General features: G+C 47.9%; 1 protein-coding gene across 1 annotated transcript in view; it reads right to left on the reverse strand.

Annotated features, from left to right (window-relative positions):
• Positions 1-27,772, reverse strand: part of LOC135911247 (uncharacterized) — a 71,772-nt gene that overhangs the window by 22,073 nt on the left and 21,927 nt on the right. Inside the window, exons 11-21 of the mRNA XM_065443440.2 lie at positions 26,978-27,122; positions 21,871-22,154; positions 19,627-19,749; positions 17,087-17,415; positions 15,837-16,019; positions 14,908-15,178; positions 12,597-12,738; positions 11,862-11,968; positions 10,234-10,393; positions 8,675-9,033; positions 1,010-7,042 (exon numbers count right to left, since the gene is read on the reverse strand). Of these exons, the coding sequence (XP_065299512.1) occupies positions 1,010-7,042; positions 8,675-9,033; positions 10,234-10,393; positions 11,862-11,968; positions 12,597-12,738; positions 14,908-15,178; positions 15,837-16,019; positions 17,087-17,415; positions 19,627-19,749; positions 21,871-22,154; positions 26,978-27,122 (8,136 nt within the window). The remainder of the gene's footprint in view (positions 1-1,009; positions 7,043-8,674; positions 9,034-10,233; positions 10,394-11,861; positions 11,969-12,596; positions 12,739-14,907; positions 15,179-15,836; positions 16,020-17,086; positions 17,416-19,626; positions 19,750-21,870; positions 22,155-26,977; positions 27,123-27,772) is intronic.

Below are 27,772 nucleotides of genomic sequence, written 5' to 3' on the forward strand. Positions count from 1 at the left end.
CGATCTGTAATAGAATTAAATGTTCTTTTGCCTGATGTTGTTCGTATTGTGAATACTGGTTATTTTTACTGCACTTTAGGTCTTCGAATATTGATTTTTTTTGCAGGTCTACCCCTTATCTTTTCTGCACTGCCTACAAGTGCCAACCAAGTAAAATATAAAATTAAACAACGCAAAACAGTGAAGCAAATAGCAAAAAATTGCTAAGCTTCAGGTGAATAAGCAACAGGGTGCGCGCTCGTGTCAGTACCATATGCATATGCGCACCTATGTAAGCTTTACGTTATAGTTTCCATTCACGGTTCAAGTTAAAAAGGCACCGTTTAACATAACTTTGTCGCCAAGTTAAGATAGTGCAAAATTACGAAACATACGTTACCAGCACAAGGTTGAATGGAACACAGGGTAGAGACGGACAGCACAAATTCTGACGGTAATGTCTGACGTGGTTAAGCTGTGCTGCCGGTGTTATAGTACAGATGTGGCAACTATTGTGTCCTCAGTAGAAATTGAAGTGGTTACCTTTAGGAGTATGTACGGACGCAACAGTCGCGAATCCACCCTAATAATTAATAAAGATGCAGAACTTCTACGTCTATGAGCGCATATATCAATATTTAACACTGCACCCAACTCAGAGTGCCATAAAGTTCTAGCTAAATAATTACACATTTTTTCAACACTCCTTAGAGTATCAGAAAATGTTCCTACAAGACCACCGCTTAAAGAATTTCCTTAACTACAGATTCCACAGTTGCTAAAGAAAGCACGCGCAGTGAGACGTGCATGGCTATATGCGTGCTTGCTCAAAATATTTATTTTTCTTTTGGCAGTTACTCACTTTCCTGTCTTATAGTGTCACCCATTTCGTAGCTACTCTATGCTTACTTGTGAAAAGCAAGGAATTCAACCACTGCAGCAGTAATTCAACTATTGGAGTTTCCATTGTCGGCATCGTTGAGAATTAAAAGTGCCTTTGAGTGATCTGGCATGCAGAATGATGTATTACCTTGTTAAGCCTTGGGTGCTTGATGGAGGCAGAAATCTTGTGCGCCCAAGCCGATCTGCTGCTTAGGTTCTGGTGTTCCATTGTCAAGGTCACGTGTTTACTCTGGTCGCGAGCGGCGTCCCAAAAGAACTCACAGGACAAGCTGTCGATGTTCTTCCTCTGGCTTTGGCTGGCCCGCACCTCAAAGGACCTCAAGGGAAAGTTCACCTTGCACGAGACGTCCGTGTTGGCCAGGTCGCGCCGCGTACTGCGGGTACTTCTGAGATCGTAGGAGAACTCTTCGCCGCGGTCTTGACCCCATTTTAGCGACGCCTGATGGACGAGACTGTAGGGGTGGTTCTGCCAGAGGGTCTGCAGTTCAATGCTGCGCCGAGCCGAGTTGAACTTCGCATTGAATTCACTGCCGGAGTTGACGGGTTTGTAGCCTCCTTCGACCGCGAGACGCAGAGCTGGTACGTGAATAGAGAGGGTGCACCTGTGAGCGCGAAGACTTTTCACGTGCTCGGCAGCACCAGAAATTTTCAGAACCTTCTCATCATTGAGGTTAACTTCGCCGTCCACTTTGTAGAGGCTGAGCTCATATGCTGCCCGGAGACTACGAAGCTTTTGTGCGCTGGTGGTCGCTACGATGCTGCCTTTCTGGTCTCTTCGGTCGTGGTCGACGCGCAAAGCAGCCTTCGCAGCTTCGAGGTTGTACTCGATGTCAGTTACCAGGCGGGAACGACTGCTCTGCTGCAGAACTTTGAAGTGTATGGAGCGGAATCCGACATGAGGAGTTACAAGACTGTTGTCGAAGAGGAAGTTGAGTGGTCCGTGGTAGCTGTTGGCATGCTGTAGTTCGTACAGCTGGTTCCACGGTCCCTTGTACGTCGCCCGGAATGTTCGCTTTTCTCCATCCCTACCACACGTCATGCCTGCCTCAATACGCTCCATGTTCTGGAAAGGTGTGGTAAGCGCCGTGTGCACGCTGAAAGCTCCATTTGGCTTCTTCACAGCAAGAGTAGCCAGGATCTTGCGACGTGGTCCCCACTCGTGGCTCGCGCTAACGGAGTAGTCTCGAGGGTAGAGCCGGATTTCCGCTTCGCTTGTGTAGGTGACGCCAGGGATAACGATGCTCAACCGAGGTGACATGGTTGTGAAGTCGCTGTTGTGTGTGCATGCGAAAGTTGACTCGAAGTTGGAGAGCGTTCTGGTGGGCAGGCGTCCTTGGATTGTGGCCTCCACGGATCCTTCCTGTCTTCGCACTTTTCCCGATAAATCCGCGTTTTGAAGCCAGGAGGCCGAAGACTTTATGGCCAAGGACCAGTCAACAGCTCTGTTTTGCACATTGCTAAATCTGGCGTTCACGTCGGCGAAGCGGAGAATCTCAAAAGGCGTTTCAATTTTCACGTTGCCTTCCATGGCGTTGAGGTCACGTGCCGACAAGGCCATGAAGGTATTGAAGTTCTCGCGTGGTGTGGAAAAGATGAGCGAGCATTCGACGCGGCCACTCCTGTCATCGTTTCTGAAATTGAAACTTCCAGTCAAGGTCCTGGATTTGAGCAATGGAGACTCGATGCTGAGCTGTGCGTCGGCGGTTCCAGAAACTCGCTTCCAGTTTCCGGTGAGCCGATGGGTGTCTCGTGCGTTTTCGAGAGTGACGGAGAGGACAGCCCCTTGCCGGTTCATCGTGATGTCGCCTTCAGCCTTGACTGTGCCGCCGGGCAGATAGCTGGATTCAATGTCCATCTTACCCTTTGCCAGTCGGTGATCCCAGTTGCCTTCGACGCTGATGGTGTTCATGTTCCGTTCGAAGCCCAAGCTGAGCACAGCTTTGACGCTGTCGCGGCTCCCTGACGAGAGGAGAAGACGCGCAGCCGCGGGTCCCTGCCGAAGAAGAGGGCAGTTCACTCTGAGCTGCGTCTCTATCTCGGAGAACCTGTTCTCGAAGCTGCCGTCGATTATGTGCGTCTTCAGTGCGTGCTCGCCCGTTACCTTAAAATCTACATAGTATTTACTGGGAGCGTTCACGACGTAGCTGAAAGCTGATCTGTTTCCGGGCAAGTTGGGGCACCTAATTTCAATGGAACCTTCGTATGGACCATGGTTTTTCAAGTTCAACATGAAGGAATGATCACGTCCATTATGTGAAAGCAAAAATTTCCCGGTAATAACCTTCAAACCTTCACTCTTGACGTTTATATCTAAAATGGAGCTCTTCTCGTTGATAGGTGAGTACTCAGTATGAAGGCTTGCCTCTGACATAGATATGTCATTAAATGACCGTCTTGCACTAATCTCATACTTCCAAGAGACGGCGTTAGCAGACAGCATCAATCGCTCCAACTGCTCCAGTTTCTGATATTCAGCAAGGAAGTTCACGTCTCCGAAGAGGCTGATGGGAGATTTAAGCACGAGCGACCCCGTTACGTCACTCATGCCGTTCGACTTGAGGTTCCCGGATATTTTCACAAATTCCAGGGCCTCAATAGGGGTTGCCAGGTCAATGTCAATCCGCGACTCCCGTTCAGTGTAAACAACGAATCCTGTCAAAGAAATCTTTTGGCTCTCCTTTTCCAGTACAATACTTGCTCTCTTGTTTTCTCGAGCAAGATCGAGGGAAGTGCGCAGGCTTAACCGGCGGTATCCCTCGAAGGGAGTCGTCAGAGCGATATCGTAAGACAAAGGAGCCACCGATTCAGTTTTTAGCGTGATGGCGCCATTTGGAGACCAACGCACAGAGAGATTTCCTTTGATGTTTCGGCTGTGTTCTTGCAGGTCGCTGTTAAACTGAAGTAATTCCATGCCTTCAATAGGGCTTCGGAACTCTAGCTTTACCGAGCGGCTGGAAGTATCCAAAAAGCCAGTAAGCTCAAACTTTTGCTTGTCCAATTGAACTGCACCAGCGATTGTCTTGGAGGTTGGGAGAGAACTACCGCTTAGAGTTATGTGAACGTTTTTCATGACCTGGAATGGCGTATTGACGATAACATTTGCCTTTACTTCGCTCTCAGTTTTCAGCACTTCGGACTCGGCATTGATTGTCTTTCCCTGCCATTCCGCGTTGATCCTTGAGGTTATCTTGTTGGAGTGAAGGTTATATTCGCTGTACAGCTTTTGTTTCTCAAGGCCGCGGAGAGGAGTGTTCAGTGACATTTCTATGGCAGAACCAAAGCGCGTGTTCTTGAGCTCAGCTGTAAGTTCGTATTTTTTCCATTGTGACGCCAGCGACAACAATCCGTTTATTTTTCGCTCGTCAGCTGCCACGTTTCCCAGCAGTTGGATTCGCTCGTAGCCTCGAATGGGAGTGGTGAGAGAGAAATCTATGTCGGCACTGCGATGTCTGCGTGAACCCGTGGCCGTGAGAGTGATGATATTTTCGGGCCGAGGATCCCATTGTACGGACATTTCGCCAGACTTCTGCTCGTTGGCGATATCATATTTTACGTTAAGCGTTATAGCTTGGAGTGGCCTGATTGTGCTAGACAGTGCTAACTTGCCTTCAGCAGCAAGGTAGCCTCGTGTTCTGAGCGTACCGTCAATCGACATGAAGTTGTTGCGGTTCCATTCCACGTTAATTTTTGGTGCGACTTCTTGGCTGTTAGAACTGTACTTAGCATTTACAGTAGCACTGTTGAGGACCCGCCACGGCGAAAACATTTGAATTTTGGCCTCCGCTTCGTTGGCGTAGCGGGACTGCGTGGCGGAAGCGTCGATTGTCAGTGACAGCATCTTATTGTTTTGCCATTCCATTTCGCTGCTGTGGTGGACTATACTTCTCTGGACCTGATTCTTGTTTCTGATGTTTAGCGTTGGTAGGGCAGCGAATGGCGTTGACAATTCAAGACTGTGCTCGAAGTTTCCGATGTCTCGAATCATGAGGTGGTGGCTCAAGGTGAGCGATGAGCTGCTGCTTGTACATTGGAAGCTTGTGTCATAGTTGATGCCTGATCTTGTCTGCTTCAAGTCAATGCTTATCTGTTGGTAGCCTCGAATTGGCGTTGTGATCAGCATTTTCCCCGTGATTTCATGGCTTCCTCGACCAAATACGTAATCACCGTTCGCTTCCAGGGTGAACGCCTTAGGTCCAACGACTAGATGACCGGTGGACTTAACGTTGCGATTTGTGGCAGAGTGGGAGACCTCGAGGTTAATTCGTTCGAAGTTGCGCACCGGTAGCTGGACGTGGAGAAGCGAAGTGAAGTCGTGGATGGATCCGATTCTACCTTCGCTTCGCATCGACACCTTCTTGCTGGAGGGGAGTCGTGCCGACAAGACAGCACTGAACTTCTCCGGGTTCACTGAGTACGATCCGCTTGCTTCAAGGTTTTCGTATCCGTGCATAGGGCTGGCAAGATGAATTTTCATTTCACGGGCTACGTCATAGCGCGATTTCGAGAGAGTCATCATGAATCCACCGGCAATCTTATCCCTGTTTCGGGTGGCCTCGAAGTCGGCGATAGTCTTGCGTGCGTCATTACTGAAGCTGAGCTGCGACGTCAATTGCTCCGCACCCTGAAACGGTGTCGTTACACGTAGCTTTCCATCGAGGCTACCTTTCTCACCATTCCTGTTCACCTGACCTTCAATGTCAAGAGTAATTCTTTTGTAGCTCGTCCACTGCGCGACAGCCTGGCACTTGATGCTTTCAGGCGCGTGTGTGTGCTCCAGTGAAGCGGTCAACCTCTCGTACCCTGGTACGGGAGTCAAAGTCTCGGCCTTCGCCCTTAGGAATCCGCGGCCGTAGGCGCCACTGGCTTCGGCGGAAAGAACCTTGTCTTCGGCCCACCGAAGAGAAATCTTGTTGTTAGTGTCGTAGTAGCTCGCCGCGTGAACAGCTTCCAGGCTGTACTGACTATTGTATGGCGTCTGAAGCTTCACTGTTGCTTGAGCGGTTCTGCGGGCTCGGTCTGATTGGAAAAGACCGTCGGTGGAAAGAGCGAGAATGCGGTTTCTTGGGAGCGTCATTTTGGCTTCCGTGTTCCACTCTCGGCCGTCGTCGTTGTGGGTCAACACGAAGCCGATTTTGTCGACAGAGTAGAACGGGGTAGTAATTTGAGCGTCGGCCTTGAGAGCACGTCGCCTATAATCGGGGTTCCAGTCCAGGCTGGTAGCGTAAGTCATCTTCTTACGTGGCATCCACTCGAGCTCTCCGCTGCTGCTCACACGAAGGGGTGTGTCTGCCCTGCCTTCGATTCTTGTAGCCACGCTTCCTCGGATGTCCTGCTTTGGGCACTTGACAGCGAACTTAGCGTTGTATCCTCCCGGGACTCGAGTGACTTCGGCATTGATGCTGGCACGCCTTGAGGCGTCGCGGGCGGCATCCCACTTACATTCGACGTTGATTGTTCTGCTCTGTCTTGTCGCCGTAAGCTCAGCAGTGGCTAGTACGTCGCGGTGACGTCCGAGCTTCATGTTGACATTGGCGGCAATTTTCTCCGAGGTAGTCTTCATACCTCCGGCTGCCGAGTAAATGTCGTAGGGTGTGTTCACCCTAAGTTCAACGTTGTGGTTGTAGGCATCCGCGGAGCGATAGGAACCGTTCAGTTCGTATTTCCCGCGGCTGCACTGTGACGCAGCGTTGATGGAGTAGTATCCTCGCGACGCCCTCAACGATCCACTGACGGTGACGGGACGCTTGTTCGGAATTCGTATCTCAGCCTCGAAACTAGGGCTGTACTGACGTCTGTCATAACCAGGCTTGAATGTTCCAGAAGCCTCGATCTTTTTGTCGCTGTTCCACTGCAGAAGGACGTCGCCACGGTATTCATCTGATGTGCTGCTGTGGTAGTTGGCACTCATCCTCATTTCGCGGCCCGGATAGGCGAGCTGGAGGTTGGCCTTGGCCTCAGGCGAAGTCGAAATGTCAATGACGGTGTTGATCTGCCTTGAGGGAGCGTATGTTATGTCCATGCGATTAACGAGGCTGGTTGGTGTGTTTTCATGCTTCATCTCTAGTTGCCAATCAATACGCTTCTGAGGGTATTTCAGCTTGAGCGAGAGACCCGCGTTGTTGTTTGCCAGTGTTCCAGTGTAGCGAGCAATCTGCTGGAGCTGGAAATAGAGAAAGAAGAAGGTGAAGCGTCAATCATCATACGTCAGGCTGCCTTGGTTTCTCCACTGAGGTATCTCTGCTAAGGGATGCGTTACCGATAGCGCATGCTGTGTCCCTATACTAAGTGCTAACTTCTGCTATAGGTACATAAACTGTGCATCATAGATTCTTTATAACTAACACGTCAACTTAGCTCGAGTCTGAATGCCAAACGCATTAAACGTGCATTTGTGGTACGTGTACTACAAAAGAAATCTACACGCTCTTCACTGTAACGATAAAGTGTCCGCTTGTAGAAGCTCTTGCCTAGCAGAAAGGCAAAGAACTTTGTTCTTTTTAAATAGTCATTGAACCTGAGAAACGGCTGTTAACACGGTGACACTCACAGTGATTAAAAGCTTTGGTAGATGCGTCCGCTATGAGCTTCACTTTCACCAGCAAGCGCGTTGGCTGTATTACATAACTAGGCAACGCGAATACCTTCTCTCAAAATTGGTAAAGAACGTCAAATTGTTGGCCACTAATACAATGGTTAAGCTAATCAGCGAGTGGAAAAAACGAGGGTATCAAGTCTATCGACTCCAGTCCTCATACACCTGGTTTTACTAGAAATTCGGTTTTTGCGACTTATACTATTGTTGTGCATATGAACCACAATAAAAGGCACGTAAGGATTATTGTTTGATAGCAGTTGACCCCACTAGAGGCCGCCTGTAGAGCTGGGGCAAGCCTGCCCATTCTTTGAGTTTCTCGAACCGAGTTGAACAGTTGAAAACTGAAGAAAAAAAAGAAACACGTTAAAAGTTCGAAAAAAAAGAAGCCCATCAAAGTCAGGAAAAAAATATAACCGGATCTCCTAAACCAACTTCGGTATCACTTCCTACTCAAACATATTTGAATGACTTTTAGCGGGTCGTTCGGGCTGTGTGATTCATCTTGTGCTTACGCCTTCCCTCTGTTTAAACACATGGCTTGAATTTTGTCTTCACGTACGTACATCGATGACCGTAATGTTGCATATTGAAGTTAATTTTGACAGTTTCTTGATGTAAGAGTCTTTGACAGACTGTTGCATCGCTAATGAATGCTAATGCAGGCTTTGCTATGCACGCAATTTTTTGACCCCTTGTGGTTGCCTGACAGGCGGATATCCATCGGTAATCCATTTCGAGATATATTTATGTCTACGCCCGGAGTACATTCTACTTTGTAATAATCCTAAATGAACTGAAATATAAGCAATATTTATTAGCCGCGCTCATGGAGTGGCTATGGCGTTCTACTGCTGAGTACGAGGTCGCGTGCTCGAATGCCGCCCTCGTTGACCCAATTTCTATTGGGGGCGAAATGCAGAAACGCTCGAGTACTTAAATTTAGGCGCATGTAATGGAGTTCCAGGCCGTCAAAATTTATCCGGAGCCTCCCGCTATCCCGTCACTCAAAATTCACCGTGCCGGCGCGTTAAACCGTACAGCTTAGTTCTACCTGGTTTACGTGTATCCACCAGGTTACCATATACTATCATTTGTTAGTAGCACCGTGTCTGCGTTTGCTCTGTCGCTTCGCGTGTCCCGTCGGCACCGTGCCTCCCGTGAGTCGCGTATCTATAACGGAGCCGCCGTTCGACGAACCTTGATGGTGTTGCCGGCCTTCTTGCCACCTTCGCCGCGCACGATCTGGAGCGAGTTCTCGAGCTGTCCGTCGGTCCTCTGACAGTCCCACTGCAGCTCCGTGTTGAGCGCCGGGTGGAGAGTGTTCTGGAAGGAGGCCGCACCGCTGTACTTGGCCAGCGAGCCCGACGACAGGTCGCGGAACTTGGCCGTCAAGCCGACCTTCTCGACCCGGCCGCCCATGAGGCTGAGCTCTCCGTCGGCCTTGGTGGACCAGTTGTCTCCCGTCTGGGTGTAGCCGCTGACGGCGCCGTTGACGAAGAACGAGCGCACGGAGCCTTCGTAGCGCACGCGGCGCTTGTCCGTCAGGTCCAGGTCCACTGCGAGACGCGGCGAGAAAAACGCGCCAGTGAGCGCGCTTGCCTGCGCCATTGCGCGCGCGCGAGCGTCGGTCGAGGGAAGGAAGGCCTGTGACAGCGAGGCGAAATAACTCGCCACCCAGTCTCCTCTAGAACGATGCCACAAAGGAAACACGATTTTTTTTTCTGAAGGAAGGCTTCGCAGAAAAACTCGTCGTGGTACGGGATTAAAACCCGGGAACAACGCTTTAAAGGGGCGGTCGCTCTACCATCTCAGCTAACCAGGAGGCGAGCACATAGCAGGCCGAGGGCGAATGCGCAGACAACTCCGAGAACTGGGTCGTGGAATGCAGGAAATCGGTTCTGCACAAGTCCGCAAAGTGGAGGAAAGTCGATGAATAGTTTCCGGGTTCGCGTTGGCCCCGGGTTCAAATCACGGACCAGTAGGAGTTTTTCCTCCCACTGCGAAGCTTTCTTTCTGAAAAACTCGCGAGGCTTTCTTTTGTAGCTTCGCGGTAAAGTAGGACGGATGACAGTTTCTTTATTTCACGAACTTTCCTCCACTTTGATGGTGTCATATTTAATATTGAACAATCCTGCACGTCGCTCCCGGCCTAATAAAAACCGTCGTATAAGATATGTTGCGTTTTATTGACTTTTCGCTGCGATAATGCGGTTTCGGTTGAAATGCGGTTGAATAATATGAACGATTTTTGCAAGAGTGTCGGTTCAATGCAATGTTGCCGTTTCACGAAAAGATTTACCCTCTCGCTGTTCTCTTTCTACAAAAAAAGCTGCAGTCTCCCTTGTTGCGCTCGCCGCATCTATACAGTGCGTGCGACGAGGACAGGAAGCGAACAGCTGTTCGCTGTGAAAACACATCTAGCCCCATAAAACAAAACGCCATTCTACAGAAAAGAAAATTAAAACAACTTATCCAGATTTATTTCTGGCCGCGATAACTACTTCAGTACGAGAAGTCCATGAATTTCGCATTATATATTGGTTAGTCGACCAGCGACCTGCTGTTTAGCAATTGATTGGCTTAGCTATCGACATTTGAAACTTCGCTTGAGCATGTCAATAATGCTACTATAGGTTTCCCGTCAAGTTTCTAGCGCGTAAATCAACATTACGAGGCCCGAAATTCAGTGTATCTAGAGCTGTACGTTCGGCGCTGTTGGGTGAAACATTCGAAACGAAGGCAGCGCGCGCGCTCACTTGTCATCTGGACGGGCTGCTCGGTGAGTTTCTCGATGCTGACGCTGCCGCTGTACTTGCGGCCCTTGGCGGCTGCCCATTGGCCGTTGACGAGCACCATCTTTTCGCCGTGGTAAGTCACTTCGGTCACGTGCGTGTACTTGTTCATACCGTCGTCACCCTGCAAGAAAGGCGAGCCAGTGAGACTCGAGGCTTCGACGCATGCGGGCCGCTTTAATAAACCGCGTTTCACGTCGGAATCTGGGGCTGGATTCACACAAACATGGTTACGTTAAAACTGTTCGTAAAAGCAGGCGTCAGCCAATCATGGTGTTAAATATATTATTAGTGACGGCGGGTGCACAATGGCAATCTGCACTTAAGAACGGAAAGCTTTGCGAATTCAGCCCCTGAGCCCGTATTCACAAAAAGGCTCTTTAAAGTTGTTCGTAGGAGCAAATTCCAGGCAATCGCTATGTTGAACATGTTATTAGCGATGGCGGTCGACTAATGGCAAAGAGCACAATGGAAAATGTTTTGTGTATTCAAAGCTAATTCAGTCGAATTAACAAAGCTTTTCAGTTGTAAGTGCTAATTTCTCTTGGCTTATCGCATTCGCTAATGATATTTCCAGCATCGGGATTGGCTGGAATTTTCTCTTTCGAACAATTCTATCAAGTTTTCTTTTGTTGGGAATATGGGCCTAGCTTCGGTTTCGTGGCCAAGGACGTTTCCGCAACATGACGTCCATCATGACACAATCATTCTCTCCGACGACCGCTGTGGTTGTCACACGCGACACAGCCAGAAGAAATGCACGCAGCCCTCTTGCTTAAAAGTGTTGTTTGAGCTTGATCTCTACAACCTGATTCAGGCTTTGCAATTGCTTCTGGTGCGTGCAGTTAGCAAAAGCATAGCCTTCGAGATTCGCTTCTGTTATTTGGTGGCTGCCATCGCTGTGGCGGGAATTCGGGTACCACGTATTTCTTTAATGAGCGGCGTCATCAAGTGTAGCCTTATTGCTGCACTAGAAGGAGAAATTGTGCTCTGCATCATGACGTCAACGCCGCGCGGTAGCGTAGTGGCGGTAATGCTGCTGAGCTCGAAGCGATGGGTTTTATCTCGGCCACGACGGTCGCATTTCTATGTGGGTCAAATGAAAAAGAAAAATGCTCGTTTAGTTAGAATAACATGCACGTTAAAGAATCGCAGCTGGTCAAACAGAAGTAGGGCGCGCCTCAATATCAGATCGTGAGTTTGGCACGCAAAACCTCAGAATTCAATTATTTAGTTTTCTTTTTATCATCACATCGCAATACTGCAAATGACTTCAGGTCTATCATAATGAAGAGAGTTTTGGTACCGTGTCAAAGTATCGTCTGAGTGTTTCCCAACCTTCCTGCTTACGTAGTGTCATGAGTTTGTATTTGAGAAGCGAGTGGTATAGTTTCTATAAGCTTGAAGATATGAGTCACTACATTATCATATACGGTTAAATCACGCCATGTGCACACGGCTTGTGTTCCCAGGAAAGGGATCATCAGCGACCTCAATTTAAGAGCGGAAGCGAGCATAGGATGCCTCGGATTTTTTTCACGACACAAAACACCTCTTTCAGTCCCGGTAACACTAGGCAATACGGCACTCACCGAAGAAGCATCTGCCCTCAGCTCGGTGATAAGCTTAAGGAAGGCCTCATCGTCCGATTTGGCTTGCAGGTTCAGCTTCTTCAGTTTCTCGTCGAAATTGTACTGGCCTGAAAACCAGGAAAACAAACGAGTGTGTTGCAATAAGAGCAGTATTAAAGGAAGCTGGGCTTCCGACAATCTCTCAAATTATTCAAATTTTGATGGTGTAATTTTTGTATCCAATAATTAATGGACATTGCAAGGTGAACATCTCTTCACTTTTTTCTGTTGTGTTTCGAGGATATATGCTACTATAGGCATGAGTCACAGGTTAACAATCAGGCCTTTCCACAATCGCAGTAACTGTCTGAAGTATTTGTTTCCAAAGACAGTAACTGGCAGGAATCACCCCGCACAGGATATATGTGTTCACCGCGCACAGCCAGTGAAGTGTTTCCATTTAGCTTCTGTCTCAGCAGCTTTTAATTCCTGTCCTTGCATCTTTCTCACTGTATCATTTTATTTCTTTTTTTTTGTGTAACCCATATCACTGTATATGAATGTTGCATCATTGTATTTTAACATTCCATTGTGTGAAAAAGAATGCTCAACAAACTGAAACTGATCTAGAAGTGAAAATGATTTTAGTGCTCCCTGCATTGGAGCTTATTTTTCTATTTAAACTTTATTAGCAATTTGTATTCTCATGGGTGCGCAAGTGGCGATGACGGATTTTAGGGCGGCGCGCTGGCTCACCTTCGATGGCGAGCTTCTTTGGCGGCGTCTTCAGCTTCAGCGCCACAGTGCCGTCCCGCAGGTTGTGCTGCAGCGATGCCGTGATCTCGCGATCCGTCTTGGTTCCCGGCGTGTTCACGCTCAGAACGGCGCTCACGAGGTCCTGGCGAAGCGGGTCGCGCAAAATGCGTTGGCCGTTTTGAGGACAGTGCGCCGCAGTAGGAGACAGGCGACAGACGAAAGGAAGGAAAGCGAGGAGGTCAACGAGAACGGAACAGTCAGTTTGCTACCCCCTACATTGGAGAAGGGCGCATTGAAATGGTTGTTAGCCGGGATTGTAGGTGGGACGACATAACCAGAAAAACAGCGCGAAAACGGGATAAACGACTGGGTCTTCATCTCGCAGTGGCTGTATCAAACGGTCAGGGCAACAGACGAAGGTGCTGTGTCGTCTCTACCCTTAATCTTTTGAACCATTTTTGCGATGTTTGCCGTGTTATGTCATATTTTACGATATGATTAAAGCTTAGAGAGTGGGCATAAATAGAGATGGAGAGAACGCCGACACGCCATAACCACCGGCCACGATCCCGGCACACTATAGCAGCACGGGGTCCCTTGCAGCGCAATGAACACCGATTCAGGCTGCAGCTGTTTTTGTAGGATTGTTGCACTTAAGAACTGTAGCAGTACCTTCGTCGGGCTCTGGTACGATAAGTAGGGAGGCCGGCATTCCTATTTGATTTCTTCCGATCATCGTTTGCTATCAAAGCGAGCTAGCTTGGTCGTGAGGGATCGTCTCTGCACACTAAAGCGAGGACAGTCACGCAGAATGCGTTCGATGGTGTCTTCGCGACAACAGCCCTCGCATGTACTTTGGAAGACCTACGGTGCAGTGGGAGTTGTCGGAGCTTATGTGTGCGCCTAGATGGAATTAAGCCGCTGAAAAAAGCGCCCACTATGCCGCAAGCGCGCTTAGAGACATACGGCAGTGCAACATCTGCTTTAAGTGGGAACAGCGCAAACTTTTGATTTGACTCCCATGGAGACCACATGGCTAATTTGTTGGCAATGGATTACTAGCGGTGGCTGGCACTGCTTTATATATTTTTTTTTGCACCACAAGACACAACGAATATAAAAGAGAAGGGATAGAACAAGCGTTCAAGAACTCATCAGTACAGTGAACCCCTTTGAATGAAGAGCACAGTGTTCGCTGTGATCTTTGAAAAATGAAGAAAAGGAAGCATATAATAAAACGCAGGATGTTGAAGTGGGATTCAGGCTCCAAGATGTCGTGGACATCTAATAATAATAATAATAATAATAATAATAATAATAATAATAATAATAATAATAATAATAATAATAATAATAATAATAATAATAATAATAATAATAGTAATTTCTCTATTTCCATCAGTGATGGAGGAGACTGCGGGTAAAAGTCGCTTTAGAGGCAAGCGACTTGACTAGAGCCCGCAGCCTCCTTTACAAGGCAAACAGCGATTGAACAGAATATATATATATATATATATATATATATATATATATATATATATATATATATATATATATATATATATATATATATATATATATATATATATATATACATAGCAATTGACTACATGTGAAATATGCTAAAAAATAAATGCACAAACAGAAATTTCCTGAAAATTGCGCTCTTCAATTATTTAAAGAGATTGAGTGACAAAATTTTGGCGTAAAGCTCGCACATCAGTTAAATATCAAGAGTTGATTTCAGAAACAAATTTAAAAGTGTTGGTAGTGTGTATGATATCTTTAGTGCAGAATAATTGGCACGCGGAGTGACTACGTTCCACTGTTCCGTGCAGCTTGTGATGTCAGAATGTGTGTTCCTGGTGAGATTAAGCAACTTTAAATTCTCCTTTACCTCCGGTTTGAAGGCCTGATTTACCTTTTATTTATAAAGCTTAAACACGGGTATTATATTTGCTCTGTGTTACCGAATGCTTCTTGCTCTCACATTTGCGCCACACTTTGTTGTTTACGATCGCTCTTCTTTTTATACGTTTCGCTACATCTAAAATATTCGCTCGTTTTCTATAAACTTTTAGTTGGAAGTGCTTGAATCGTCTCTCTTGGTCTGCGTCTCTTTCACGATGTAGCACGAAAGCGGTCCGTATCTACCACTACTCCGTTCTGGTGCGTTTCGTTTCGTTATTACACCCTAGTAGTCAATTTTGTTGTTGTTGTCGTTGTCTTTTGCACATTAGTCGGGCACGTTTTCTCATCAAAACCCAACATCGGCCACTTGCCTCGTGCGTCACTCGAACGCGGAGCTCACCTTGGTGTTCGTCAAGCCGTACTCGAACTCGTACGACGTCAGGGTCGGGTCGGCCTTGACGAGGCGCAGGCTGAGCTCGGCGTTGCCGCTGAACGGGTACATGGGCGAGCGGTACGTCTGGCTCGACACCGGGAACTCGGCGCGCCCGCACAGCCGCAGGCCCAGCGCCCGCTCCACGGCCGAGCCCGTGCACGCCTCCGTCTCCAGCTTCTTCTGCGGTTCGTTGCGGTGCTCCAGCTCCGAGGCGCCGTTCACCAGGAATATCTTGCTCCTGCGGCGGTTCGGCGTGGCGTGAGCCCCGGCGTGTTCGAAAAGTTTTCACCTCTACGCACCGTGGTCCACACTGTGGATTCCTGCTGGACTTCGCTGAATGTAACAAACTACCACTGCACGTATAACGTGTTTTCCCCGTTTCATGCTGTAGGGCAATATTTCGAGCAAGAAAAGGAAATGTTCCTTGTGCTCGAGGTCCTTCAGACTCTACGAGTTTTACTGCTTTCAAGAGGCCGTTTGGGCTTGCAGGCGAACGTCTCTGCAAGGCGAGGATGCTGCTCAGCGTATCCTAGTACAATCTCAAGATATTTACCCCGCAAGAACCGTAAAGAACGCCCACCTTCCAGAAGCATTGTGAATCAAAGTAGATGGAAGCAATACCTAGTCACTAATCGATATAAGTGATATGTTTTAGAGTAGGCATGAAATAAAAACAGCGGCAAAGAGACCGATAGAACCACAGTCATGACATGCATAGTAACTGTGCAATACAAATATGGAGGTTCTAATGAAGAAAGAAACGATCAGAAAGGCAAGAATGCTAAAACTGCAATAGAAGTAGCCAAATCCGATTAGGTCAAGCAGGTTACGTGACTATGTGTCGCCGCCGCCATTTGAAAGGGGTGCCCAAAAATAATTGTCCCAAAGTGACTTACTTGACGTCGATGAGCTCCATCTCCTTCTCCGGCATGTTGAGCTTCGCCTTGATGGCCTGGCCCTGTTGCATCTGCAGGGAGCCGTCCACGGACCAGGAAGAAGACATGGTGGCTACCATGCGCACTCCAGAGGTGGACTTGTGGGCATCCACGCTCATAAGCATGGCGAGCTGAACGGCACCACTGCGCATCCGGAAGAGAACAACGGCGAAGCAGTTCGAATAAAACGCGTTAGAACAATTAAACATAGTCAACTTCATATGCATGGTTAATACGTGGCTAACTCAACCTACACTTTATTTTTTTTTATTTCATGAAGTTTAATTTTGCTTGAAGACCAGAACAAGTTCGTTTTGAAATACTAAAAAGTAACTTGAGGTCGGAAGCTCCTATATAGGTATACGGGAACAGAGATGTCATTTTTCTAGGCAACCACAGCGCCGATTATTTTAAGAAAATTGTTGCAAGCTTTAAATTTGTAAAGAAAAAGCGAGTACCAAGTTTCGAAATCCGTAACTCAGTAATAACTAATCATATTGAAATTTTGTAAACAACGCTTATAAAGAAATCCAAAGCGCGAAAAATTTAGGTATTAGTTACCACTCTGAAATATAACACAAGTGCGTGTGTGTAAGGCTTTTGCAAAATCCTCGTAAATATTGTAAAATATTTATTTAGCCGGTAAAATTATCTGTCGAGTTCGTCCGTCTTATATGTTCTAACAGAAATTGTTTACAGAACTATGACATCTGAGTTTAATGCAGAATGACATATTTGTTTCCTTTGTCCTTCACCTTTTAAAAACCTTTCTGATTTTTCTGAATGCTGTCTGTCGGCTTCTTATGATTTCTGATTTAAGGTAACTTATGGAAAAATTCCTCGTCGTAAATAAAGATTCTGCTGCTTAGAGCCTGTAGAGTCGCTAGATATGAATTTCTTTCTGAAATTTAACAAATCTTATTTAAGTTAACCGAAAGTGTTGCCTCATAAATAAATTTCTGTCTTTACATGCATCTCAATAGGAAAACTGGAGTTGGTCCCTCTTGATTTATGCGCTTGTCCGCACATAGCCCACGTGTGTGCTTTTGTTGCCATTATATTTATAGTTGACTTTCTCGCTCGTATTTACAAGCCTAATTTACTTTGTGCGCTCGTTTCCTTCACAGAGGCTTCCCAGCACGCTGCACACCTTACTCAACGCACTTGGATGCAATTGATAAGGCACTGTGAATGAAGAAAGCGTCTCCGACCTGGGCTTGATGAGACCGGTGACGTCGACGGATCCCTTGCGGAACTGCGAGCTTCCGTCCACCTTGAGGGCGACGGTGGCCGAGCCGTTGACCGACACGCGAAGCGGCAGGCCGCTGCTGGCGGGCACCGTGAGCGTGGTGTCGGCGAACAGCACGCTCTTGCTCAGGTCCAGACCCCTGGGGTCGGACAGGCGCGAGAGCCACTCGACGAGGTCGCTGTAGGGGCTCGCCGTGCCGGCGGCCAGTTGCAGCGAAGCGATCTCGTTGCCGAAGAATTTGACGTACGCGGAGGCCTTCGGCTCGCCGCTGAACTTGGACTTGATGGCGAACTGCGGGGAATGGGAGCGGCAGAAACGACCATTCAAAACGGTGGCCTTAGGATAAAAAAAAAATCTGCAGAAGCCATTGACGACAACTGCCTGGCCCGAATCAACAAACGAACGGACGAACGTTTTCCTTGTCTACCCTGACAATCAACCAACGAGAAAGAAAGTGCGAAATAGGCAAAGAAAGCGATTAGCTTGAATGCTGGGGCCGATCGCACCAAGCATTTCGTTCCTTGTTTGCCATTGGCTTCGGTAATAATAGAGCATTCGCATAAAGCCGACAAACCATTTGTGGGAGTCGGGCGACGCTGGTTCCATTGCGAGGAACGGACACTAGGGAGCTCCGGCTGCCCAACCGTGCGCCTGCAAGCTTTGCGTTTTTCCTTCACCGAAGTTTGACATACCTGACCTGCAGCTGCGTGTCGCTACGTACGCAGCTTGTGTACGTATAGAGTTGCGGCCGTAGTGTGTACATAGGTGCGCAATATTCAGCACGGTGTTTAGTGCACAGACCCCACCTGGGAAGTCAGCTGCTCCTTGGCCCTGCGAGCCCTTCGTCCGTACTTCATACTCATTGTAATAGCTAAGCCCAGAGGCACAGTAGATTTGATTTACCAATCACCTAATATGCTTAAAGGAATGTGTTTCTCAGACTAGTGAGCTACAGAGCACTGTCGCAAAGAGCTGCGTCGCTTGCCCGAATACACACGGGCGACAGCGGTCACGTTTCTTGAGCCAAGCATATGATATTCCGGGCAAAGGGTGGCCACAAGCTTACCCGATCGCGTGACCGAATGAATACTCTAGATAGAATCTGCGAAGCTATATATACCTTGGCCATGCTATCACCATCGCACGGGATTGCTACACCAGTCCTCAAGACAACGCAGCGAGCCGCGCTTTTTGGTTGGCTTCCCTACTTTTGGTGTAGTTTTCTTTGATGAAATCCGGAAAAACGTGTCCCGACAAAAGCTGCATCTCCTTCAGTCAAGGTTACCCACCATCACCGCATTGGATAAGCAGCATTATACTATTCCTTCATGGCACAAACGTCATGCCAAAACTTTAATTTCAATTTCAATTTATTTATACATGTTCCCAACGTACACGTGACCCGTTGTGGGGAACCAAACTTGCGTTCATAGGCCTCAACACGCTACCTGCCACTCGGAACATTCCAGGAAATTCTATCCGGCCTGTGGCAGGCGTTCCACAAACTGTCTACGGGCTTCCTGCGTTCGCCCGCATGTGCGTCCTTTCGCGAAGGCGACGGGTAGCCTTCGTCCTCAAGAGTGAACCTTTCTTTTGTTTTGCGCTTCGAAACGTATCGTCTGGGCTTGAGAGGCGCCGCAGCGGTTGGCTCCCCATTAGTTTTGACATCTTGAGATTCTTTAACGCGCTCACAAAGCTTGTCGCATGAGCGCTTTTTTTTTCATTGGCAATAACGAGGAATATAAAATCTCGGGACCTCATAATTCACGTACTAGGCTTTCTCTTGGATTTATGCTTTGGGCTTCAGTTTGGGCTAAACTAAGGTATGAGTTACTGCCATCGCAAATTTTATTCTCCAGTTCAATTTCATATTGCAGTACTCGTTAAAGGGAAGCTTCTCTGGCGAACCCTTCTGGACTTAGCTGACCATGTCTCGGTGATCATCCAACACGGGGCAGCGCATCTATAAGAAATCAGCTCACATAGCCATCTGCACTGCCGTGTGAGAGGGTAACCAGCTCTGCACTCTACGGAATTGTGTACACAATGAAACAACAGACGGTAGTGGAAGATCTTCACTGCAAGAAATATACACCGTAAAATGCATAATTTCTTTACTAAAGCGGCGTTTCTTATGCATTCAGCCTCGTGGTTTTGTGCTTCGATCCCGGAGACGGTGCCTGGGTCAGGCTTTAAGTTCTGCTTCCCTGCTTTACAAAGGTTACGCGCAGATACAGTGAAATCCGCTGTCGCGTCAGTCTCGTTAAGTCGTGTCGATCAACGTGTCAATTGACGCTTCAAGCATCGCCTAAGATTGGTGCGTTGGGCGTGTCGTAATTTTTGGTCGTTATTCTCGTTAACCCGCAGGGGACTCGCGAGTGGCGAGGAAGGATGCGCAAACTGCTCGCATCATTGCCGGCGCTCAGCTGACCGTACAGTGCGCGAATTCAGATGCTTGTGCGCATGCGCGGCGGCGGTTTGTGTGCCACGGGATCCACTCACCCTTCTGTCTAGCTCGTCGATTTTGTTGTCGCTGATGGCTCTCTTGGCGCGCACCGCGTTGTGGCTGTCGCTCGGCATCCACTGCTCGACGATCTTCTCCAGGTGCACCACGCGGGCACCGGCCTGCCGGAGAAAGGATTTCCACGTGTGCGTTATCCCCCGGTTTGTCGAAGAGATAGAACCAAGCCGGCTACTTGTTTTTAAACATGACTTAGCATTAGGTGTGTCAAAATAAAGAAAAGTGGGAAAAGTGTGTGTGTGTGTGAGGGTGAATCAGGAAGCCTTTCACCTATATTTTAGTGAAATTACAGCTGTAAATGCTAAGTCAACATATCCATTCCCAGCGGCACGGCTGTCAGTTGCTGAAGATGGCGGTTGTGCTTCACACGTCCACGGCGGACGAGCAAGGAAGCGTGATTCGTTTTCTGTGGAGCAAGGGACAAACGCCTCATCGTAATTCACAGGGAAATGGAGCCCGCGTATGGGGAAAGGTGTCTCGCTTTAAGAAGTGTGAGATGGTGGTGTTGCGAGTTCGCAAAAGGCCGTGAAGACTTGCATGACAACGAGCGGTTCGGGGAGGCCGCATGCGTCGCCGACTGACAGCTGGAGCTTCTCAGATTCAGTGCTGCTATGCGACAAATGCCTGAACCGGTTTGGGGATTATGTGGGAAAATAGTGTAAGATATGTATATAATAGCACGTATATTTGTAATTACCTATGTGTACCTTATTTTGGCAAATAAAGATAGGGGCAGATACTTTCTTATTCAATTTTTGCAAAAGGGAGCGCAGAAGCGTTGCGGAAAAACGAAACGTGGACAGGAAAGACACTCACTTGCAACTAAGTATATCTTCAGAGACTAAGTATATTTTTTCAACTAAGTCAGCTATGTATGTTTTCACTTCTAGATGGCAGCGCATGCGCAATAACGTTCCTGGTGGTCTGTCTCTGAAGATATACTTAGTTGCAAGTGAGCGTCTTTCCTTTCCACGTCTCGTTTTCCCGCAATGCTTCCGCGCTCCCCTTTGCAAAAATAATCTCAAACCAACCAGCCCAGCAGCTTACTAATCTAAAGCTTACTTTCTGATTCGCCCTCTTATATACTGGCGGTTGTTCGCTTCGGACCACTGCCAGTCGAACTTCGCTCCTAGACGATGTAGGACGTGTGTCGAGTAAGCTCCTGACGGCACTTCGCATTGTTCCGAACGCGTTTTAAGTCATGGATCCGGGAGCGAAAAGAGGTGCGACGTAACGCTAACTCATTTCTCTCGCATTTACGTCTAATTCGCCACTGAATTTTTTCGTCGCAGCTATAAACCAACAATCTTTAATGGCTCAAATTGGTCGCCTTATAAAGATAGCGTCCACCTAGCGTACATGACCTATGCCCTGGCGAAATCATACCATAGTGCGGATAATTGAAAAGTCCAAGCGTTGAATTGGAGAAGCATTTTTTTTAACAAAATAATTAAAGTGTGAGGTTTACCACGTCGGAACTGCACAGTAGGCTGCGAGTGACGCAGTAGTGCGCGGAATACTAGCGCAGCGCAAGCTAGACGAGAACATTCGAAGAGCACATGAACACGCTTGTACACGTGTGTTACCCGCTGTGGTTGCTCAGTGGCTATGATGTTAGGCTGCTGAGCACGAGGTCGCGGGATCAAATCCCGGCCACGGCGGCCGTATTTCGATGGGGGCGAAATGCGAAAACACCCGTGTACTTAGATTTAGGTGCACGTTAAAGAACCGCAGGTGGTCGAAATTTCCGGAGTCCCCCACTACGGCGTGCCTCATAATCATAAAGTGGTTTTGGCACATAAATCCACATAAGTTAATTTAATTGCACGTGTGTTCGGGTGCTCTTCTTTGCGCCACCCTAGCATTCCAAGATGGCACGCCAACAAGTATGCATGCCACTCTAGCCGCAGTCACGGGCTCCGCTTTACTTTCGACCGCCCGAGTTTTCTTAATGTGTGCCTAAATTAGGACCAACGAGCGTGTCCACATTTCGCCCCCCATTGAAATGCCCCTGCCAGGAATGGAACCAGCCTCTTCGAGCTCAGCAACACACTACGCCGCCGTGTCGCGTCTGACTTCGTGTGGCTGGTTGATCGTCTTCGTCGATACGATGTTCGCTACCGCGACTGCCCACCACCTGGTCTTACGAACGGCTCGTATAGCGATCCAGCCGCCCCGTGAACACGGGCTGAGTCGACCGACCTGGACGTCGCGAAGCGACTCACCTCGAACAGGTCCACTTTCTTGCCGAAGATGTCGAAGGAGGTGGCGACGCGTGCGCTCCTCGGGTAGTACGAGTCCGGCGTGTAGATGACGTCGCCGTCAAGCTCGAAGCCCGTGTCCAGCGGGTCGAAGAACATGCGGTAGTGGACATTGCGTGAGAACTTGCGGAAGTCCAGCTCGAAGCGGTTCCTCAGCGACAGCTCGTTGGCGATGGCCCGGTACTCGCGTTGGTAGGCGCTTGGCTCGCGGGCCATGTTGCGCACGTGAGAGTACACGAATGAGCCCACTGCAAGGAGAGCGCGAACAGCCACGTTAGGCCTCCGGCTGGACGGGTGCAGCGAAGTGACAACCACGCAGACACCAGTGGTAGTATGAGGACGAATGCATGGAGGAAAACGTGCATGCGCGAAGCCGCTGCCGGGTAAGAACCAGGATGACAGCGAGCAGCACAGCGCCAGCACAGATCAGGGACCAAATTCACGAGGCTTTTCTTTCGGTTGGAAGTGCTCTTTGCCATTTGACAGCCGCCTTCGCTAATATTGATTTATTTATGAACACTGTCAGCTTAAGCGCCAAAATAGGAGTTTCTGGTTTGGACGCGTGCGCAAAAGAAGAGGGGAAAAAAGGAAAAGAGAGAAATGCACTTTTTCCGAAATAAACCGTTACAAATTACATACACTCAAATTGAAATGTCAACATAACTTGAAACACCAATAATACCGCACAGATCAACAGAATACAAGCGATACAAGTATACAGAGATACAGAGGCAATATTGAGCCACATCTGGGTGCTTTCAGTCGTGTTCCAAGGAAAAGGAATCTAATCTTTAGCTTATGTTTATAGCTGAACTGTAATTGTTGTTAAAAGATTAAAAGTAATTGGAGGACGCTAAGAGAAGCCTTCGCCCTGCCGTGGACATAAAAATAGGTTGATGATGAATAGATGAAGGTTCTGGGCCTTACTGTTATCTTTTGAGTGAAATTCTGATTTCTTCTTTCTAGTTTCTTTAATGTCACGATTATGTAATAGACGCATATTTAGGCGTCATTTCGAGAATCAATCGTCGGTGAAAACTGCGCAGAAGTTGTTCTCGTTGCTTTTGCTTTAGAGAAGTGGCACACATCCTCAAGCCAAGATTTACCGTGGAAACAACGCGGAAGGAGTTCATCCTCTCCCCAACTAACGTCACAGTGTCCCCCTTGCCATCATTCCTGTTGCCTCTACTGCACTGTGAGAAGCCTCACGAAGCTGTAACAGCATTCAACGTTCTTTTTCTCCTCATGTTTCATGCTCACAAACCTAAGAAATTTGAATTCTTGTTTTCTGAGACGCCTGAAACTTGAGCAAACGATACCAAGCCTTACCATTGAAAGAATCGCCCTAATGAAATTACACTAGAAGCACACTGTGCTCCGCATGTCAGTCAATACTCCAATACTAGCTGCTATTTAAACTCGGAGTGACGCGATCGTGAAACATACAGACATAGGACAAAATCGACTGCCACAAGCCGTTGGCAATAATCACGAGGACAGACAAAAGGCATACAAAAGCCGTTATAATGCTGATATTCAAGACTATTTAATTGCCCGTTGCAAATTAGAAACGATAGTGCACCCCGTGTTATCGCGTCAAAAATAATCAGAAAACATATGGCGCTTAACTTAAGACTAATCCATTGCCATTTTATTCCAATCTCGGCATGTCAAATTTACGTAACCATCGACGCAAGCATAGGTCGGTGAACCTGCAGCCTTGTTTGGACAGCCCAGTCAGTTCGTCTCCCCGTTTATAGGAGGTCACTATTATTCGCTTTGACGGCAAACCCCATTGCCTACTTTGACAGGTTTTTCTGATATCATTGGATGACACGAGGCGAGGAACGCGCAGAAGTGGAGAGGGTTTCGGTGTGTTCGAGCTAGCGCAGCATAGTATGGAGGAGGGCGGTGCCAGCGCCTGCGATTGGTCTGCTTCTTCTTGCTTAGCTTGCGTTGGCTAGTTGAAAATCGTGGCGGCGTGCAAAGGAAAGCTCGAGATGCGGCTAAGACAGCCCTTCAGTGAACAAGTCCTGGCAGAGCGACGTCGTACAAGTGGGAAAAAGTATCGACAACGTTATGTTGCCAGACTGTTGCCAGATGTTGCCGTTATGTTGCCAGACAGAAAAAGAATGGCTCGATCAATCCGAGTAACTAGGGCCAGAGAAATCGGTGGTCAGCCATTTTTAATCTTATCTGAACGTGATAGTCCCGGGGCCATTCCGGCAGAAATTCACTTTTGTTTTCTATATTATTGCCTATTTAGTGCGTACACGTTACTTTGACGTGGTGAGTTTTCACACCTTTGTGATGCAGCGTGACTGAACAGTAAAGTTGAAGCCACCGAAAAATGTTCGCCAGTAGCTGAGGGCTGTAATGGTGAAAACGAAGATGAATCGGAAATCATTATTTTTATTTTGTTCAGACTAATCATACATTGCACGCGTCATATCGGATGAGTTTCGCGGTTTCCGCGACGTCGCGTGGCAGGCAGGGAAAAAGGGGGTGGCCCGAAAACTTTTTCACCAAATCTGTTGGGCTTTAGTGGAAGAAATGGAATAGAAACAGCTTGTTATAGCTTCACGCTATAGCGTTACGATAGGAGTAAGCAGGCCCTACTAGAAGCGAGACGTGAAAGCGATTATCTTTCTCTGGAGGGGATTGTTGTCGCCGAATAGTACGGCCAACTCCGAAGTATGGGGGTGCGATAAGCTTATCGTCGCGGCCATCTGCTCTGAGTTGAGGTACGCTCACACTGAAGGTGGCGCGGGCAAGCGGAGAAACAAATTTAGCCAAGCGGTTGCGGATTTTTCGCGGCCGCTTGGGCGGATCGCACTCGGGCCGATTTTTTCCGCGCGGAGAAGTTGGCCGCTTTGGCCGCAGCCAATCAGAACCCGAGACGGCGGAAACGCTGGAGAACGAATGTAAACGTCCGGCCCAGATTTTCTAGGCATACTTGATTGTGGCGCGAAAGACATTTTGGGAAAAAGGACAGAAATAAGAAGACAGTGAAGCGGCAACTACCTACAGTTTACTGACAGCCTCGAAAACATACAGGAAAAAAGACGACTTCCACGCCTGTGCAGGGAGCCAAGGTGTGACGTAGAACAACGTGGTCATGATAACATAATTTGAAGAAGAGAGAAAGGGAGAGAGAGAGAGAGCAACTTTATTGAAGAAAGCACATTTCTGCAGAATACAATATGAGAGATGTATCGCTGGCGCACTTATTTCTGTTCCTTTTCACAAAATGTTTTGCGCGCCATAATAAAGTATGCACAGGAAATCTAATCCCCAACTTGCCCAAGAAGAAGTCCTTTTGGAATATCCCACCGAGAGAATGCAAATGGCGTCTACCGTGTCTCAGTCGGCTTTGTTATTTGTGGAACTGTTTCTGGGCACAATGAAGCAGTACCCGGTCCTGTACGACAAATGTAACCCATGGTACAAGGGAGCCGGCTATAAGAAAGCGCTATGGAAGAAGACTAAAAAAAAAAAAGCGCCCGTAGGACACCGAAAGTGCCGCCAGGTGGCGCGGGCAGCCAGACAACCCGGCTGGTCTGAACAGCCGCTCGCACTCGCCGCCTCGCCGCTTTGGAAAACCGCGTGGCCGCTGCCCTTTCGGTGTGAACGTGCCTTTCGAGTAGGATGATTGGCGCACTCTATCGATTCAAGTAAGCAGCTCGTGTCCCACCATTGCCTTCCTCCTCCTTTGTGTTCGTGATTATAATGCGATAGAATGGAAAGTTGGTCAGTTGGTATAACGGCATTTTGTTACGACCGAGAGAAAATAAGCGACATGGAGACCGAGGTCGCCACGGGACAAGCGTGGTCACAGCATTGTTTTGTTGATACACAACTATGTATCAACGATATATTACTAGAGAACGATATGTACACACAATATTCAATAAATATCATTTAAATATCATTTACATGAGCGGCGCTTGCCCCGTGGCCTTCTCCATCTTTTGTCGTGTCTTCTTGCGTTGCTCATTGCTACAAAATGTAGGATGATCATGATTTTGAATTCCAAGTCGCAAAACGAGGCCGATAACGAGATCCGTTAGCAAAACAAGGTCGATAAAACGAGTTGAACTGTGAGAAAATGCAGCATCACTTTTTTGTGTGCCACTTCGTGCATACTAGATCATAGTGAAAATGAAACGTTCGTTTCTTCCCATTGTTTGCGGCTTTTACACCGTGCACATCCCTAAATAATGAAGTGCCCAGCACAAGCACTTGGGAGAATGCTTTCGCTACATGCAGCCGTTTGCTGTGAGAGATTGTGCCTGGAACCCGCTTCACTTGGGGTCCCTAATCCAGGCGGCCAGTGCCCACGTCCCCGTTTGTTGCATGGTGGCGTTGCCGAGGCACCGAAAGGACTCAATGGGTTCCGCCTAATGCGCTGCCCTCAGTTCTTGCGAAGCACAGAGGGATTAACCCATGTTCACGACTTGGCGCCTATGCTACCACGGGGTGGCAGCGATACGTAAAGTTGCTGAAATGCAGCCTTTTCCAATTATATTCACCACTAGAGTGCATTTCATTGTGTAATTATGCGGTAAAATCCAACCATGTAGAAAGAAAGGAACAGGGCCGTGAGGTTTTTCTTGGGAGCTGTTATCGAATAACGCATAGCGTCACTATAGTTAAGCATGAGCTGAGTTAGGAGCTAACTGTCCTTGCGACGAAGAAAATTAACGTTGAAGCTGTTATTTTAAATATGTTTAACAATAATTTTGGGATTACCTAGAAAACACACTTTCCAGGAGCCATTACACATTTATAGGAGCGGTGCATTGTCATAATTATGCAGAAATACTGGCCCAAGATGGACCTGTTCACCAACCATTCCTTTGCAAGGAGTGTCCCCGAACTGAACAAACAGTCTGAAGCGCAAGTGTGATCTCAGAATGAACACGTGTTGACAGTCACGACATTGTAAGCGTCTCTGCTGTACAAAGAAAAAAGAAAGAGAAAGAAAGGAACCTAAGCTATAGAAATGACAACACCGCATGCCACCTGCACGGGTGCGAAGAGCGCAAAATGCTGACATCGTGCAACGCACCCTGCTTGATGGATTCCGTGCGCAGCGTCTCCTTGACGGCGTCGATGACTGGGCTGCTCGGGCATCGGATGGCGGCCAGGTAGCTGGCGATCCTCAGCTCAACGTTCTCGTGCACGTTCTGGTAGATGCTCAGCATCTGGTTGCGCTGCGAGTTGGCGTCGGTGGAGAAAGCGTGAATGCGTGCGCGTTCAGCTACGTGGCCCACATCGCGAATCGCACCCAACTTAAACTAAATATTCGAAACCATTGCTCTGGCGTATACGCGTCGCAAGGCGTAATAGAGTTTGATATTCTTTGGCTTCTCCATTATGGGAATTTCATTTTTTTTGTCCCACTGTAATGCGAAGAAATTGAATAAGTGCGGAAGTTGTTCGGGATTTGTAAGAACGAAAGGCTGGAAATGTCTTGTCTTGTTGTTCAATTTATTTATTTAAAATTTTTATATTTCTCGGTCCGGAGGAAGTCCATGCACGGAGTTTCGCTGGATGGAGCTCCGCAGCTGTGTACGTGGTTTGCTAGTATTAGGCGAGCTAAGTTCACACGCAATAAAGCAAGACAAGTGGACCATACACTTGGTGCACTTCACGAGGCTGAAAAAAACAAAAGCGTAATAAAGGGCCCGTGATGAGAAGAAACGCTCCGGATAGCACTCTGATCTGCGAATTTGTTCTAGTTCGTTTGTCTATTATTGCGATCACGCTAGCGTGAGCCTTCCAAAGGTAAGCTCAGCGGTATCTTGAGGCTGTATTGAATGTCCTGATCTGCTGACATTCATGCATCACAGAGACTGAAAGC

The sequence above is a fragment of the Dermacentor albipictus genome, chromosome 9 (genome assembly GCF_038994185.2).
Source record: "Dermacentor albipictus isolate Rhodes 1998 colony chromosome 9, USDA_Dalb.pri_finalv2, whole genome shotgun sequence".
NCBI classification, from domain to species: domain Eukaryota; kingdom Metazoa; phylum Arthropoda; class Arachnida; order Ixodida; family Ixodidae; genus Dermacentor; species Dermacentor albipictus.